General features: G+C 54.7%; 5 protein-coding genes across 5 annotated transcripts; 3 read left to right on the top strand and 2 right to left on the bottom strand.

Moving 5' to 3' along the window:
- Positions 1-93: 93 nt before the first annotated feature.
- CDEST_04140 (Putative SET domain, rubisco LSMT, substrate-binding domain, SET domain superfamily) lies at positions 94-2,301 on the top strand. The gene is made up of 4 exons (XM_062920299.1): positions 94-334; positions 388-989; positions 1,043-1,276; positions 1,340-2,301. Exons 1-4 carry the CDS (start codon positions 202-204, stop codon positions 1,799-1,801), a joined length of 1,431 nt encoding a protein of 476 aa, XP_062776350.1. The 5' UTR covers positions 94-201; the 3' UTR covers positions 1,802-2,301.
- A 1,396-nt stretch (positions 2,302-3,697) lies between these two features.
- On the top strand, positions 3,698-5,433 carry CDEST_04139 (uncharacterized protein). The gene is made up of 3 exons (XM_062920298.1): positions 3,698-4,189; positions 4,239-5,052; positions 5,117-5,433. The coding sequence occupies exons 1-3, from the start codon at positions 4,178-4,180 to the stop codon at positions 5,242-5,244; spliced, it is 954 nt and encodes a 317-aa protein (XP_062776349.1). The 5' UTR covers positions 3,698-4,177; the 3' UTR covers positions 5,245-5,433.
- Positions 5,434-5,436: 3 nt separating this feature from the next.
- Positions 5,437-7,770, bottom strand: CDEST_04138 (Putative clathrin adaptor, mu subunit, Longin-like domain superfamily, AP complex, mu/sigma subunit). The gene is made up of 4 exons (XM_062920297.1): positions 7,410-7,770; positions 7,216-7,344; positions 6,051-7,148; positions 5,437-5,995 (listed from the first exon to the last, which is right to left on the bottom strand). Exons 1-4 carry the CDS (start codon positions 7,446-7,448, stop codon positions 5,915-5,917), a joined length of 1,347 nt encoding a protein of 448 aa, XP_062776348.1. The 5' UTR covers positions 7,449-7,770; the 3' UTR covers positions 5,437-5,914.
- Positions 7,771-8,848: 1,078 nt separating this feature from the next.
- On the bottom strand, positions 8,849-9,325 carry CDEST_04137 (uncharacterized protein; the record flags this gene model as incomplete). The annotated part of the gene is made up of 1 exon (XM_062920296.1): positions 8,849-9,325. One exon carries the CDS (start codon positions 9,323-9,325, stop codon positions 8,849-8,851), a length of 477 nt encoding a protein of 158 aa, XP_062776347.1.
- Positions 9,326-11,375: 2,050 nt separating this feature from the next.
- Positions 11,376-15,585, top strand: CDEST_04136 (Putative transcription factor Opi1). The gene is made up of 2 exons (XM_062920295.1): positions 11,376-13,601; positions 13,661-15,585. The coding sequence occupies exons 1-2, from the start codon at positions 12,659-12,661 to the stop codon at positions 14,932-14,934; spliced, it is 2,217 nt and encodes a 738-aa protein (XP_062776346.1). The 5' UTR covers positions 11,376-12,658; the 3' UTR covers positions 14,935-15,585.
- The last annotated feature ends 662 nt before the right edge of the window (positions 15,586-16,247 follow it).

Below are 16,247 nucleotides of genomic sequence, written 5' to 3'. Positions count from 1 at the left end.
TGCGAGTGCGCCTAACGAATTCGCGCACGGTACGCACTGTGGACTGAAAATTTTGGTCGCTGAAGCCCGCTCATAGCAGCAACATGAAGAAGGCGGCAACTCACACAACAACTAAGCGAAAAGAACAGCACCAACTTGTTCTATCAATAACTTTGACCTATCCGAGTGATTGAGAGATTCTTCCTTAATCAATCCAACAAAATGGATGCAGCCGGCGATTTCAACTCGGCCTCGCAGCAGTTCCTCTCCTGGTTCCGATCTCTACAAGGCGCCACATTCCATGACGACATTCAAATTGTCGACCTGAGAGGCCAGAATGCTGGACGTGGCATCAGTGAGACTGGCATCCCTATATTCTTCCGAGGAAACTTGCTAATGTATCGCTAGTTGCCACAAAGGACATTGCCCCTGAGACAATCCTTTTCACCATCCCGAGAAAAAGCATCATTAACACCGAGACATCCGAGCTGCCCAAGAAGATCCCCCAAGTTTTCACTGGAAACGACGGCGACGATGAGGACATGGAGAATGAGCCTCTTGACTCGTGGGGTTCCCTCATCCTGGTCATGATCTACGAGTATCTTCAGGGCGATGCCTCCCCTTGGAAGCCGTACTTTGAGGTCCTACCCGACAAGTTTGACACCCTTATGTTCTGGGAGTCTTCCGATCTTGAGTGGCTCAGGGGAAGCGCGGTTCTGTCAAAGATTGGCAAGGACGAGGCGGACGAGATGTTCCGCTCGCGGATTCTGTCCGTTATCTCAGCCAACCCGACCATCTTCTTCCCTCAAGGTGTGGCACAGCCGAGCGAGACAGAGCTGCTGCAGCTAGCTCACCGGATGGGAAGTATCATCATGGCATACGCCTTTGATCTGGAGAACGAGGAGGAGCCTGAGGAAGAGAATGAAGAATGGGTCGAGGACCGCGACGGCAAGACGATGCTGGGCATGGTGCCGATGGCCGATATCCTAAATGCCGATGCCGAGTTCAATGTGAGTAGCCATACCAAGCCATATTCAATCGAGCGCTTGCTGACAAAATACAGGCACACGTCAACCACGGAGAGGACGACCTCAGCGTCGTCGCGCTCCGACCCATCAAGGCCGGAGAGGAAATTCTCAACTACTATGGTCCTCACCCCAACTCAGAACTGCTTAGAAGATATGGCTACGTCACCCCCAAGCACTCTCGCTACGACGTGGTTGAGATTCCGTGGGAACTCGTCCAGTCCATCCTGACCGAGCAGCTAAGGCTGACCGACGACGTCTGGAAGCAGTTGGTATGTTTACAATTAGAAACGTCCATGATCTACAACAGCGCTGACAGAAAAACTCAAAAAAAGGCAGAGCACGTGGACCCCGAAGATTTCGAGGACGTCTTCGTCCTGGAGCGCGACTCCGGCGAGCCGGACTCAGAAGGCCGTCTCACGACGCCCGCAAAGGTCCAGGAGGTATCCGCAGAGCTGGAAGAGCAGTTGAAGGCTGTCCTGAAGGCGATCAAGAAGGTCCGCGGCGACCTCATCCCCGACAAGAGGAAGCGCGACGAGGTCTATCAGCACGTTGTGGCTGCTGCGCTGCAGAAGCTATTGGCGCAGTACCCGACAACAGCAGAAGAAGACGAGACTCTGCTGGCATCCGGCAATCTGACTTCTCGCCAGAGGATGGCCGTCGAGGTTAGACTCGGCGAGAAGCGCTTACTCAAGGAAGCGCTCCAGATGGAGGGTTCTGGCCACGGAAATACGGTGGAAGAGATCCACGACGAGGGCCAAGAGAGATCGTCCAAGAGGGCGCGCACAGCACAGTGATTGTTCTTGATTGGTATATGGGAACAACCAAGGCGATTGATTCTTGAGATAGAGTTAGAAGGGTCCCCGATGGCAATTTTTTTTGGGATTGATGCTCGATTTCTATGGCAGAGCAAAGGTAGTCAGGGGACTTTGAGGGAGGGTGATTTAATCAAGTTCGACTCGAAACCCGGGAACGGACCAAGTTTTCTTTAACGCCAAAATAGCGCTAAAAACTGCTAAACTCGACGTCACACAACCTATCCTACTTACGTACACTGCAACGTCCACGACACCAACCATCAACTACTGCATTTGGCTCTAAGGTTCTCCTGTCTCTTCAGCTGACACACATTGAGCGAGGAGTTCTGTGTCTTCAAAGCCATATGGCTCCCTCTTCCAGCTACCTGCATAATAGTCCTCGATCCCCCCCCAGTTACCTCGGGCTAATTGGCTGTCATGACATTGGCTGGCAGATCAACACCAGCCAGTATTGACATAACCCCGCACCTTCACTGACCGGTGCGAGATTTCATTCTCGATTTTGTCTCTCTGATAAGTCCGCGTGCATGGTCCCCCGTCTCCGACGAACCGCCAGCCATGGCGGGTAAATACTGGGAGACGTAACACAGCTTGGCTCTCGCCCAATTGGCCAAAGCGTCCAAATGACGGGTCAGACGTTGGGTGGTGATCAAAACAGCGGTGTGCAGTTTCTGTCGTCGGTGATCGAGAGTGGTTAGTCCACTCTCCCAGCCTCTGACTGACACAGAACCCTTCATCCGCCGTTACTGTTTCGAGATATCTTCAAGATGTTCATACACAGAAGTAGGAAGAGTGACAGGGATAAGAGTAGACGTTTATATACGTCCGTGATCTATAATAAGATCAATTATGTATGACGTTTCCTGCAGGGCGCGGAAGGATCCAGGGTAAAGTCCATACATACGTAAACGCTGCGTTGACAGTCGTTTGGGAAGGAAGCTTTGTAAAAGTCATGAACCAAGATCGAACATGTGGACTGTTCAGTCCTGCTTAACGCCATATCGCCACAATCTCGTTAATGTTGTTCCAATTAGTAGAAAGCGCTGGTCTAGGACATTCTCGGCGAGTATGCCCTTCACCTCGACTGAACGACGACTGCTTTGGCACCCAGATACCAATACAACCGGTACGATACGGCTTCCATTGGCCGTGCGCAGTTTTGATACCGACTTACATCCTCTTGGAACTAACTCCGTTTGACGGGTTTCCGCGGAAATTTCCACCCGTGGTGCTTTTACCAAAATGCACATTTCAATCCGAGCCAAAACCGAGCCTATGAGCTGGAGCCATCAGCCAACATTCCAGCTTCATCCAGCACCTCACTAGTTACGAACGAAGTCTTGGGCATCACCGAGCAGACGCTAGGCCGTCATGGGCTTACCGTCATGCAAGTGATCCAGAAGCCAGCGGCGAAGGGGAGGGTGTCGACCATCCGAGCACTTTCTCTCCACTTTCGAATCCACTCCGCCCGCAAGAACACAGCAGCCTCTGCACCCAACATCGGGAATGACGACGGCCTTGCAGCAGTGCTGCAGCAGGACGTGGAGTTTATCCGCCCTGGCTCCCCGTCTGATAAGAGACGGACATCCCGATCTGGCTGCGAGCAACGAGAGGGCTTACAGATTTCATTCGCTGGGTTGCGGCGGCATAAGGGCATGCAGAGCCGAGGAAGCAACGACACCCTCACCTTCATTATCGGAATTCCTATGCCTGGGTCTCGAGAAGTGGCATCCTCGCTCTCCGCCTGGAGGGTCCGGCAGCATGCAGTCATTCTTCACCGAAGACAACGTGGCCGAATAGAAACCATTCGGCATGTGACCATACCGGACGGACCCTGGCCTTCGTCGCCATCAGGACAGGAAAGGGGACGCAGATCAGGGCATTCCACCCATAGTCCACGTCCTCTCCGTGCAAGAAAACGAGGTGCTCGTGAAGGCGTCAACCATTCCGGGTTAGGTTGGGTTCAGACGGATGCTTGTCACGACAAACGAAGAACCCAATCACGCTGGACGCCGCGAGGACGGTCATGGCTGCATGCCCGCGACGTTTTCTTCGCTGAAGAATGTCGGACTATATCCTTAGGCTGCGACGAAAGTATTGATGTGTCTCCCCCTCTGGCAACGGCTGCATGGCGTCCTACAACTACCACCCCCCCGCGCCTCCCAATCTCTGTCATTTTTGACGAGATCATCCAAATCTTGCGTGACAGTCGCGACAAGACAATCACTCGGCCGAAACCAACCAGCCTCCGCTGAGTTCACTGTCAGAGTCCTCCTCGCCACTCTGAAGGTTGACTGTAACCACCAACCCTTGTCACTCAAGAGTCGTTAAATAATTCAGAAGCAGACGGTCCCCATGTATTCCGGCGTACGTTAAGCCCCGGCCATTACTACTTGCCTTCTCTAACGAAACCAAGAAAAGCCACCGTCGCCATGAACACGGGAGGAAGAGCGACAAGAGGGATAGCCAAAAAGACCACAAAAACAGTAATACAGCTGGCAGCGCCAAGCCCGAGAAACCATCTTCATCATCATCATCATCTACTACTCCTCCCCTCAGCTTTCTTTTTGTTGTCAACGAGCTCGATGTTATCGACGAAGGCCACGGCCGCGGTCCCTTCGTCGATAGATTCGGCAGCCCCCTCCCGCCTGAGGGCATCGAATGCTACGGAGATGAGACCGTCGGGGCCGTGTGGCGATACCAGAACGGGACCGTCACCGCGGCGCCCGAATTCTTTTGGAACCGGCCCCAGCGGGGCGAGCCCGGCGACATCGCAACCTTCCATCACGCCTTCGACGACATGGACCAGCCCGTATCCTACTACCAACCCATGGTGACGTACTCGACGCACAGCGTCTTCAACTGCTGGCGTTTCCTCCCCTGCATCTGGACCAGCACCGATATCTCGACGGTCGCGTCGATCGACTTCAACATCGACCAAAAGTGGTCGCCGCTGGAGTTCCGACACGACCCCCACGAGCCCGGCCGCACCCGCATCCTGGGCCCGGAACGGTTCGTCGCCGGCAGGGATCCGTCGTGGGTTCCGCACCTCCTGCCGAGCACGTACGCGGCGCCCCAGTCGGCGCCGCCTTCCAGGGGTCTCGGCGGGCCTTTTGGGATCGTGATCGGCCTCCTCGGGCTGGCCAGGAGGCCCGGCCATGCGGACGACGCCTTCCGGGACGGGCTTTGGAGCCACGGTCGCCTGGCAGGCAGCCGCTCAGGGCGTGCGGGTGAGCGAGAGTCTCCCTTCGGCCAAAGAGCCCTGTGTCGATGGCTAACGTCGAGACTACTCAGAACCTGACGCAAAAGGTCCTCCGCGAGGGGTCATGGTCCGCATCTGCTATGACTGTGACAACCTGTCCGGATCGACGTATGATGCCATTTCTTCCTTTGAACAGAGAGGCGTAGCGATTACTGGTTGAGCAGGCGCCTCTCATTCTTCCTTGTCTAGGCACTTGATGTTTGGATAGTTATAATTTTTGAGTGGACCTATCTCTGTCCCGGGGTTTCACTTTTCAATCCAATGCGAAGTAGATTTAGACAGTGAGATAATGGAATTGAAATGAACAGGCAGATACCCTTAGGAACGTTGGTCATCGATGGCTCAATATAGCGGCTGAGTTTGGTTCAACTTTTATTCCATTGGCAGTCTCTTTCCCAATCCTACTTGTGCCGCGACAGTGTGATATCGTAGTAGGTCGAAGTTGGGTTAGGTCGATGCGGAAGACAGAGATGCGCGGTCCATAAGCAACAAACATTTGTCTATATAGACAAGGGCATCTTCCAAGCAGGAGCGCCAAGCGTATTCCTCTGTCGACACGGCTACTCGCACTGTTCGCCTGGTTGCAGGAACTTGATGTATTGAACCCTCCGTCATCGTGCGACCCTCGTCGTGCTTAATCAGACTGAATACGTGAAGTGATCACCCCCAAAGCCTTGCCCGTCTATCATCGTCTCGAGGTACCAACCGGGGATGTCCATAAGCCTCAACTCATTTTTCTATTCCGCTTCAATAAAACAAGCAATAGGGTCGCTGAAATCAGAACCCCTATAGCAGACTCATATTGCGCTACAACTATGCGAGTGCGATGCTCATACCGCATCGGGCAGTCTCACTGCTATGTCTCCCGACTGGGTGATGTATCTGACCCAAGGCAGTGAGGGGTATTGCAGCTGTAGCAGGTTAGCAAGGTGCTCCCACTCCGAGTATTCATAATTCAAGACTTACTTTTGGCTCTGTAATCTTGAGATACCTCACCTGGATACCACTTGTCGTGAAATAGGGGATCTCGAACTTGACCTGAATCGGCCTCTTGGCGCCCTTGCCCGGCGCGCCGACGCCACCCATGCTTCCGCCGAAGCCGCCAGTCATACCGCCACCGTGCTCGTCATCGCCCCGTACCGAAGGAAGACCCAGCTCCGCCCTCATCATGAACTCCTTGTTGCCACCAAACTGCTTGATCTTCCACACGATGGCGCTCTGTTCAGGGGCGTAGTGGACGGCGCCAATGTTGGTGCGGAAGCGCGGAGTGTCGGCGTCGTCAGGGACGGGCACGATGATTTCGACGTTGTTGGCCGTACTCCTCCGCTTGAACTGGGCCTTGGCCTTGAGCATGTACTCGATGCGCGACCCGCTGTGGCTCTCGACGACGCACTCGACCCAGATAAGGGGCTTGACCTGTGTGTTGAGACGGTAGCTCATGAGCTCGAACTCGCCGTCGGGCGGGATAAAGGAGATGGTGCGGTCGTTCTCGAAGCGCGACAGGCGCACGCACTGGTGAAACTTGACATCCTCCATCTCGATGGCCTTGCCGCGGGTGGTACGGCCAGTCGTCTCGAACATAACCTTGTCATTGAGGCCGAGGCGCAGCTCGGGCATGCCGCTGAGATAGCACTTCATCTTGATCGCACCGAGGATCTCACTGCGCAGGACGTTGCCGTTGGCGCTGACGAGTAGGTTTAGGCTCTCAACGACATCGAGGAAGACCTCGTTTTTGCGGTATCGGATGCCCTCGGAGCGCCAGGAGACGGCGTTGGTGACGGCGATGGGCGGCCGAGCCTGGATCTCGAGCTTGTGGGACTCCTGGGTGATGTACTCTTGGAGGATCTTGGATTCGGTGGTCTGCGGGTAGCCAAAGTCCATCATCTCGTCGAGAAGCTCGTAGATGATGACAAAGTTGTCGCGGATGGATTCTTCCTCGAGGGCCTTGAAGTATTCCGTGAAGACTTCAACGATTTTGTGCAGGAAAAGGAGGATCTCGGCGGCGTTGGTGTTTCGTTTTGTCAGGGCGAGAAGGTAGAGGTTGTTGTGTCGGATGTAGAGGTACTAGGCGCGCGCGGTGTCAGCCAGCAGGCTTGGGCGATGGGCGCAACTCCGAAACTTCTATACGTACGTTGATACCCTCGTGTGAGAAGCACGGAGGAACGGCGGATGATTCTTCTTCTGCTTCGCTTAGGAGGACGGGGAACTTCTCGACGGCCGACATTGGGATGTCACCGCGGTAGTTGCGGGCAAGCAGGGTCTGTCGCGGGCGATCGTCAGCATTCTTCAGCTCCACGGGAAGAAACCAAGCACCGAGATGCGAACCTTGCCCTTCAAGTCGAGGAAGAAAACGGCGGACGCCATTGCGAACTCAGGTTGCCAAGGCGGGGGGATCGAGGGGTCGAAGGGGAGAGGCGGTGGGCGGGAAGTCAATTGGCGCGCTGGCCAGGGAATTCACGACAGTGGGAAGGGTCGTATCATGTAGTTCGCGCGGTCGTGCAGCTATTCAAGGAGTCAAACGATCAGTAAGTGCTGGTGGGAAGCCGAGTCGTTAAATCGCGGGTCGTGTGCAGGTCGTACAGCACCGCGCTGTAGCTGGGCGATATTGAAACCACAATATCTCCTTGGAGTCGAGGGAGCACGGGCCACATTGCAATGACAGCCTTACGTCTTCTTGGGAAGCCACCGCTCCCGGGCACGGCATCGGGCATGACGGAGAGTACCGCCACGGCAGCCGCTGAGAAGGGTAGCCTTAGCTAAGCACGCAGGTCCAAGGGCCAGGTGGTTACGTAAGAAAAGCCCAGCACAACACCTGCCCGAGCTCCTGGATTTGGGCTGGCGGTAAGTCACATGATCAGCACCCCCCTCGGTAGTGGCAGAGTGGATACCCTGGCGAGCTTACATCGCGCCGAAATTTTCACACTCGTTTCTAGTTTTTCTCTTCTCTTCACCACCGCGTCCTTTTAGACAGTGCAGCACATTATTATTACCACGTTTGAACCGGCATTCTGTCGGGATCATCTGTGTCGTCGTTGATGTGAATTGCGATTTCGTGACGCGCAGAGGAAACCTTCCGGTTCCATAAGAGCTGCCCAAGTACTGCTTTTCGCCTTTTGGTGGAAAGCGCCGTTACCAGGGCGGCGTCAGAGGTGCCATACATACTGTAATCAACATGACTGCCGTGATGGGTTTCAGGCTTTTCCAACTCCAGAGGGAGGGGAGGGGAGAGATTGACACACAATACTTTCGCGCCCGAAAAGCCTGATGTCGTTCACGAGCTTTTCCGAGTGCCGTGGGATTTATGCTGCGGTCTCTGCTCACGGCAAGTGGCCGAGGTCCGGGGTAAAGCCCAACACTATTGTCAGGTGGTGTACGCTTGTTTGAAGCTAAAAAGAGGAACATGTTTGATTTTGGGTTGCTGTAAACCCTCTTGCGAATGAGCACTCGACAGTTCCTCAACGGCAGGGGAATGTTACGATGCACGGCGCTCGGGCCGTTGGCAGATCTTGATCCCACTCGGTTTGGAGACAAACGCCCCTCGGATGTGGGATCGATGTCTTGTGTCTCCTGTAAATGGACTGCGCTGTGCTGTTGGGAGGTGACTGCGCATACTGTTCCTCGTTCCTCGGACAAACCACCCAGGAAGCGCGTGCTGACCGACAAAATGCCAGCTGGTTGCTCGTGCTTGGTGGAATGAGAAACGCGATCCACTTGCCCGGGTCTGAGATGCTATCACATGGCCATTATTTGTGGCAGATAACTAGTCAGGATTGGTGGGTGCCAGGTGCGCCTGAGTCGCGCGAGGTGGGCAGCGGAAAGAAGGCCTCGGGAGTCTGGCACTCGGCGGCTTCGAACAAGGGTACAGAGTGGTTTTTCTCGCAAACAGATGGAAGTAGGGAGGCACCCGTCGCTTCCGACGAGAGGCTAATTATTAAGTGAAGATGGAGGGGAGGTTCAAGGCGCCTCATTTTGTTATGCGCGGACAGCCGTTTCCCATCCCAATTCAGACAACTTTGTAGGGAGGAAAACAACAAGGCCAAAGTAGGGAATGGGGACGGACTATCAGATATTGAATGGCGCAACACACGCACCCTGCTTGCTTGTGAAAATTGGACTCGGTGTCGCTGACGTGGTCGGCGATGGCGGATAACGGTGGATGCCGAGCAAGAATGAAGCGAGCTTCGAGAGTACAGAGTACATAAAAAAAAGGGAGGAAGAAACGAACTACATGGAAAATCCATGGGAACGGCGTTAGAAAAGACTCAAAGGAGAGTCGGCGGGAATAGACTAGACCCTTGGGCGGATCTGTCGAGGAAAAAATTGCCATGGTCATCTGGCAGCCCCTTGAACTTCCCCGATTTTCTCCAAGACGGCGAGAGCATTTACACGTGATTGCAGCATCTTGTTATCTGCGTCCCTCGTCCCTCGGTGTGGGGGTTGGTGGTGGGATGAAGTTGAAATGAAGGTTTACGGTAGAACCTTGTGAGACTTTTTCAAGGGAGAAAATAGATGTTTGTACGCAAGGGACCTGGCCTATGTAGTTTCTTGAACTTTGAGTGGAAGAGCAGACAGGTGAGTCTCTTTTTTCAACGTTGGCCTGTTTGGGCATCCCCTGATGTGGTGGCTTTTCTGTCCATCTCATTGCGTGACATATACTAAAGGATGCACTGGAGAGTACGGAAGTACTCTCTGCACACGCCTATCCGTTTAGTGTCTCGTTTTCACATGAGTGAGTCCGTGCTCGAAGTGACGTAGCGTACCCAGCGAAGAGTGATGGGCGAGCCAATGAGACGTCGAGAACGGCGCTGCTCGTGCCTGGGACCTAATGCCGGCTAGACGAGAGCTCGTGTTGCCTTGTGATACCGGCGTGTCGTGGCTGTTAGAGATTTGTATTGGCTGCACGCCAAATAGAGTAACAGATGGGACCCCGCACATGCGAATAGTGCTTGTTCATCCCGTCCTGGTCCACGCTTAGCCCAATGCATGTGATGACGGGCCCCGAAAAAGTCTGACACGTGCTTCCCCAACTTTCCATGGTTCTGATCTCCTTCTCCCCTCAACCCTCTCAGCCCGGACCTGGACGTCTCTTTGCTCTTTGCCGGGTACTTCCCTCGAACGACGTGTCTCTTTCCGTAGAGCTCATTGGCGGGTGTGGGTGTAGAGCAAGATAATTTCTTGTCCCTGGGTAACAAGGAGGGTGAAAAGATGCGGTCTGCAAAGGTCGGGGGGGCCAAACGCGTCGTGAGACAAGTTGTTCAGCCCCTCGGTCGGTAACTATATCGGCTCGGCTTCCATACACACAGTCTCTCCTCTCGTCAGCTGTCAAGTGAGTGGGATCGGTCAAGAGGGTAGAGTAGGGGTACCTAGAGGTGGAGAGGTTGAAGGTTCTGCGGCTGCCCCCCCCTCGCTGTCGTCGGCTATTCTCCGCTTTGCTCGGGCGACGACGCATGCCATGCTTGCAACTCTGTCCAGCCACCACAAGCAGCAGCACGACGGCAAGTGGCAGAGTTGCAACACTGCACCTCCCTCGAGCGCTGACAGGACAGCCGGTACAGGCACCATCCTGATAGCTACGCTGGAGGGCCCGTGTACAAGTACACACATACTCATTGTGCGTACCCAATCTCGAATTTAGCCATCTGTCCAAAAATAAGAGAAAGAGGCAAAAGAGCATTGAATGCCGATCAATGTCGAACCCAATAACCACCAAATCACCTACGGAGGTACTCTGTACACCCAACGACATTCATCTCGTCGAGTTAGCGGCAGCCGGTGCGGAACAGTGCCCCGGACCCTGCAGCCTCCCAGCCAGGCGGACGTGCAGACAGACAGTACCGCCTGACCTGGCCGGAACGGGGAACGTGGACTCAGACTCCCGTTTGGCTGGCTGGCTGGCTAGTTATTGGTCTTTGGGGTCCCTCGACCTAGCCGTCAATGCCCTTCACTTGATGTTGGACTTTTGACGACGGCAGAACTTGAACGGCCGAGAGAGACGGTCTTGGAACGTGGGCTTATTGTGGGCGAGGGCAATCCTAACCCCATTGTAACTTCACCGGATGCTTTAAGAAAGAGACACCACCGACAAATTATGTCCATGGAGACTGATTAATCGACACATGTCTCTCTGCCTCTGGCTTCTTACCCGATTGACAAACCGCCTTCTCGGTCACGTTGGGTGATTACCTCAGTTTTTTCGCTCGTGAACCTCTCCTCTGTAAGTGAAATAAGTCGAGGTTGGGTGAGGCACAGTACCTACCGTACCTACCGTACCTACCCAGGTACCATAGTTGACCACCCTGGCTGCCCCCCCGTCTCCTATCCACTACGCTATCTTGGACTTGAGACAACCTCCCGGGACTCGGGACTTAGGTAAAGGTACACTGTGTCCCGCATTGTGCAGCGAAACGCGCACATGACGGGATTAAAGATACTTGCACGACCTGGGTGGGCCCTTTCTTTTGGGCCCGGTGTGATGATATCCCAGCCCACCACATGCGCCAGTGACCATCGTCGTTGTTGCCGCCTTTTCGCAGATGGACTCGTAATCGTCGTCGACCGCCTCATCCTCTTCCTGCTCCTCAACCATCACGGCTATCGTCAGCCATGATCAACCACCATCACCACTATCGTTGTCGCCAGCCAGGAAACACGAAATCACACAACCCATTCACAGTCATCCCATAGGCATTGTTCAATCGATCAACCAGCCATATATACAGTACGAAAGTTGAACCGTCATCCCTCCATCCTCCTCATCCGGCCTCCAACCCCTGCGGTGTGGTGCGGTGCGGTGCGGTGCGATACGGTGCCTGGTCTCCCGCCGCACACACGCATCCAAACACGCCATCCCCCCCCCCCCCCCCCTCCACCCCCTTCATCCTCTCGCAACCGCTCTCGACTCAACAGACATCAGGCCGACACACAACACGCTCTCTGTCAGTCGCTCGCTCGCTCGCTCGCTCGCTCACACACACACTTGCTCTACGCTACGCTGCGCTACTCTAACCAGGACACGGACGGACTCTTCCTTCACCACCATTCAGCCAATCCCTCCCACCACCATACTCGCTCCAAGTCCTCCGCCGCCGCCGCCATCCCCATCCCCATCCCACTCGGCAATACCCCGAGATACATCCTGTTGCCGCCCTCCCCTCGCCTGGTCCTCCCTTGCTCGCTGCTTTGGGTCGTTGGAATCCGCTCCATCGTGTCAATTATTCTTCGCCACTTTCGCCTGTACCGCACTACATGAACCTCGAGCACGCCGCACGCAGCCACTCCTAACTCCTCTTCTGCCCTCCCTCGACTTCGTCTTGACCCGCGCGTGTCTGCTGCCGCTGTTGGTGCTGCTGCACGTCGCAATCCTCAACATTCCAACCTCGACGGCGAAAAGAGAAGCAAAACCGTAATTCAAACGGCGCCGCGCCACTCATATCTCCACTCATGCCAGTCCAGAGTTGACCGCTGAGACATCCGTGCCGGTCTCGTTCCATCCCTCTGCTCGTCCTCGTCTCCTGCCGAGACCCCCCTCCGCCGCAAATTATCCTCGACTCGCCGTCCGAATATACTTTTGCGAGATGGATTTGAGCCAGAGCATGAGCCGGAGCCAGAGCCAAAATCACATGCTGCACGGGCCTGCGCCTCGAGACCGCCAGCTGCCGCCATCTTCCTCGTCCGTCGCCCTCCACTCCCACACGCACCACCACGTCCGCCCACTCCCTCCCGCCGCCGCTGCTGCTGGTACCGCTGTCCCTTCGACTAGTCGTACAGGTACAACTGCTACCGTTGTGGCTACTGCTACTGCTACTGCTGCTGCTTCGGCCTGTGCATCTGCGCCTGCTTCCACCAACATCTCCTCCATACCCGGCAAGCACGTCCTCTCCCACGCTCGCTTTGATCCAACACACATTTCGTCCCAGCTGCCATCATATGCTACTGCCCCGAGCTACACGCATACTCAGTCCCACGATCCCAACTTACTGAGTTTTCCCGACGCCCCGACTACCGAGCTTGCACCCATCCTTCCTGCCGCCAAACACACTGATAACGGGGGTCACAACCTTCCATCCCTCTCTTCTGTTACGGGTCCTCCACCCCCGCGATTCCCTCCCATCACCTCTTCGCAACCCATCGAACAGCAACAACAACAACAACACCGAAGACAACAGCAACAACAGCCACCACTCCCTCCTCCAACGTCGCCTCAACATCAGCAGCAACGACAGCAGCAACAAAGTCTAACAAAACAAACACAGCCCCATCCACCCTCATTGGTTCGATCCAAGACGACAACGGTACCCGTCACCCACTGGCCGAGCCTCAACCCCCTGACGACATATTACACCCCTAGTCATGCCCAGTCCGCCGACTCTCCTGCGAGAATGGACCTCGACGTAAGCAGCAATGCCGCCATGAGCGCAGCTTCGCCAGACCGTTTTTACGAAGGAAGGGCCGCCAGCGTCAGCCTGGATGACCCAGACGTCCGCATGGCCGCAGAAGCCCTGGGGGACTTGCGAGCCGGTATGTCTCCTCGTCTGCGTGTATGAAACGAATATCATTTTACTGACTGCTCGGATTAGATTTCATCAACTCCCCACCGGCCCGCCACACCCCACTCCCAAGGGCGTCACCGTCCGTGTCCATCACCTCAAATCCGCAAACCAATTCCGAGGAGCCTCTGTTCTCGCTACTCACCACCTCCCATCCCCTGCTAGCGACAACGATTGAAGGGGCCACATCGGCTTACAACAACTCCAAGAACTTTTCCCCGCGTTTCAAGTCGAGCGCCGAGTATGTCGAGGGTTATTTGACACCCATCGCCAACACCGTCGGTACTGTGGGACGCAAGACCGGCGTCGAAGGTGGTGTTCGCTGGTTTTTGGGTGCCGGGCGACGACATCAGTCCACTGACTTGGAGGCTGCCGATGGAGGCTCCCACAAGCGCCGCAAGGTTGATACCGGAGAAGACCTTGCCAGACTCATGATTGATGCGCAAAGCAATGTCATGCCCGATGTCGACTCTCCCCGCGACCCCTACGTTTTCAAACACGACCGCCGGCTGTCGAGGGCAAGCACAATCGACACCTTGCCCGCATACGACGATTACCGTTCCCCGGCCTATACCGAAAATGAAAAGTCCGAGAGGCCTACTTCGTCCAACGCCGCTTGGCAATCTCGCCTAATCATGTCGACCTCTGGGCTCAGCGTCGCTATGAGTGAAGAGAGCCTGAGGAGCTTGAAGTACTGCCTGAGGTGGTTGCGCTGGGCCAACGAGCATATTGGCGGAGTCATCAACAACCTCAAGTCCACCCTTGAGCAGTATGAAAAGACTGGCGACTCTCAGCAAGCCCAAGAACCAGAGGTCAGCAGCGACGGCGACCACGTCATGATCGATGGCCAACCCGACTCTATATCGGAACAGGACCGGACCATGTTGGCAGCCAGGATTGCGTCACTTAAAGGTGATGTCCTTAAGACATTGCGGGACGTCATCGAGACCGTCTCCAAGTACGCCGGCGGCGCCCTCCCCGACAATGCCCGTACTCTGGTCCGCCGTCACTTGACCACCCTCCCCCAACGCTTCCGCTACGCAAGCATGGTCGAGCAGCAGCAAGGCGAGAAGACCGGCGAGCAAGCCCGCGAGGAGGCCATGCGTGAGGGCGCTCATCGCGTCCTCGTCCTTGCCAAGGAGGGGCTCGACATGATGGCGCAGGTCAGTGGCGTTCTCGACGGCACTATTGTCAGCGCCGAGGAGTGGTGTGAGAGGCTTGGCAAGAAGAAGCGGGACCAACGCGAGGCCGTCCTTCCGCAATCACAGCCTCAAGAAGTCGACGTCAAGATTGCGCCGGCTTAAAGCGACCAACGGTTCTACTCTGCGTCCTCTTTAAACAGGGTCACAGACGACATGTGGAGGACAGTCCACATTCACATTTCTTTCGTCGCTTTCCTCAAAATTACCAAGTGGATGGTTTAAACGGCGCACTGGCGGCACATGGAAAAACGAAAACCGAGACAAAAAATACTTGGACGAAATACTCTGCTCTGGCAGACGTAAGATTTTCATCAATGATACCACACTGAGGATACCCTCATTCCCATTCATCCACTTCGTTTCCAGTATACCATATCATACCAACCTGCAAACACACAAACATCTCGGACATTTTCCTCACTTTTATCGAGTACGCTTTTGATCCTGCCTTTTGTTTCAATTTTTTTCTTTTCTTTTGGCGGTTCATCTTTTTGCTTGGTATTTGCTCCTTTGTTTTCCTGTCTTATGGTTTTAATGGACGGTTTACGGATTTCTGGCGCGTCTCGCGAACAAACTTTAAGCTCCTAGGGCTTTTGGTTCGCTGTGTATAGAGCTCAAGCATCGTCATTGTACAAAGCAAAGCTGATTCATGTTACGACTGACTGGACATTTGCCACAATGTTTCTCCACATTATGTTTTCCCATTGCCAGTGACAAAACGATGATACCATGTCCATTCCAGATAGAACACTCCTACAAATATCTTTCAACGTTTTGAAGGTAGTCAACCAACCAAATCAGGAATAGGGAGGGGGGGACTGCATGCTGTCAAATGCCAGAACCCATTCCCTCGTTGGAAGTCCGGTATTCGAACATCGTCAAGGTCTTCATGACGACAGCAGGATAGCAGGACTCTGTAGAGCACGTGCAATCTCAGTGCAGTGCTGCAGTTTCATGTGAACAGGTTTTAACTCAGAATTCACAAAAACAGGGTGGCAGGGAATTAGATGAAAATAAGATATTCTAAAGTTTGCCTGTACAGCCAGAATCATCAGTTTGACGCTGGGACAAGGTCAAATAAAGTCTGCGGGGCAAGGCTTTGAACTCCCGGACCATGTGATCGAAGGGAGCATCTCCGCGGCGCCATAGCTCCTCTGTCGGTAAGGCTTCCGAGAGGACGACGTTTGGTTTGGGCCTGGCTGATTGCTGGTCAACAGCTTTCTCCCCTTCATGTTCCAGCCGTTACTTGTTTGTTCCATGTGGCAAAAAAACCCTCGTTCGCAAGCTCTTTCTGTTCATCGCCGGTCCAAGTGGGATGTACACGTGTGTCACTTCGCGGCTCCATTGTTTCAGTCTGATGAGTGCTTGAGGACTAGAGTACGAGCTCTGTTCTTGCACCGGACGAGTTGGTATTG

Source organism: Colletotrichum destructivum, chromosome 3, assembly GCF_034447905.1.
Source record: "Colletotrichum destructivum chromosome 3, complete sequence".
NCBI lineage: Eukaryota > Fungi > Ascomycota > Sordariomycetes > Glomerellales > Glomerellaceae > Colletotrichum > Colletotrichum destructivum.
The sequence above is the reverse complement of the archived record's forward strand: the minus strand, read 5'-3'. Positions and strand labels throughout refer to the sequence as shown.

Coding starts and splice junctions, on each gene's coding strand:
- CDEST_04139 (XM_062920298.1), top strand. Junction 5,053..5,116: donor CAGCCGCTCAGGGCGTGCGG/GTGAGCGAGAGT, acceptor GAGACTACTCAG/AACCTGACGCAAAAGGTCCT.
- CDEST_04136 (XM_062920295.1), top strand. CDS start 12,659: ATGGATTTGAGCCAGAGCATGAGCCGGAGCCAGAGCCAAAATCACATG. Junction 13,602..13,660: donor CCTGGGGGACTTGCGAGCCG/GTATGTCTCCTC, acceptor TGCTCGGATTAG/ATTTCATCAACTCCCCACCG.
- CDEST_04138 (XM_062920297.1), bottom strand. CDS start 7,448: ATGGCGTCCGCCGTTTTCTTCCTCGACTTGAAGGGCAAG. Junction 7,345..7,409: donor TCCTCGACTTGAAGGGCAAG/GTTCGCATCTCG, acceptor CGCCCGCGACAG/ACCCTGCTTGCCCGCAACTA. Junction 5,996..6,050: donor TCAAGATTACAGAGCCAAAA/GTAAGTCTTGAA, acceptor AACCTGCTACAG/CTGCAATACCCCTCACTGCC.
- CDEST_04140 (XM_062920299.1), top strand. CDS start 202: ATGGATGCAGCCGGCGATTTCAACTCGGCCTCGCAGCAGTTCCTCTCC. Junction 335..387: donor GAATGCTGGACGTGGCATCA/GTGAGACTGGCA, acceptor ATGTATCGCTAG/TTGCCACAAAGGACATTGCC. Junction 1,277..1,339: donor ACGACGTCTGGAAGCAGTTG/GTATGTTTACAA, acceptor ACTCAAAAAAAG/GCAGAGCACGTGGACCCCGA.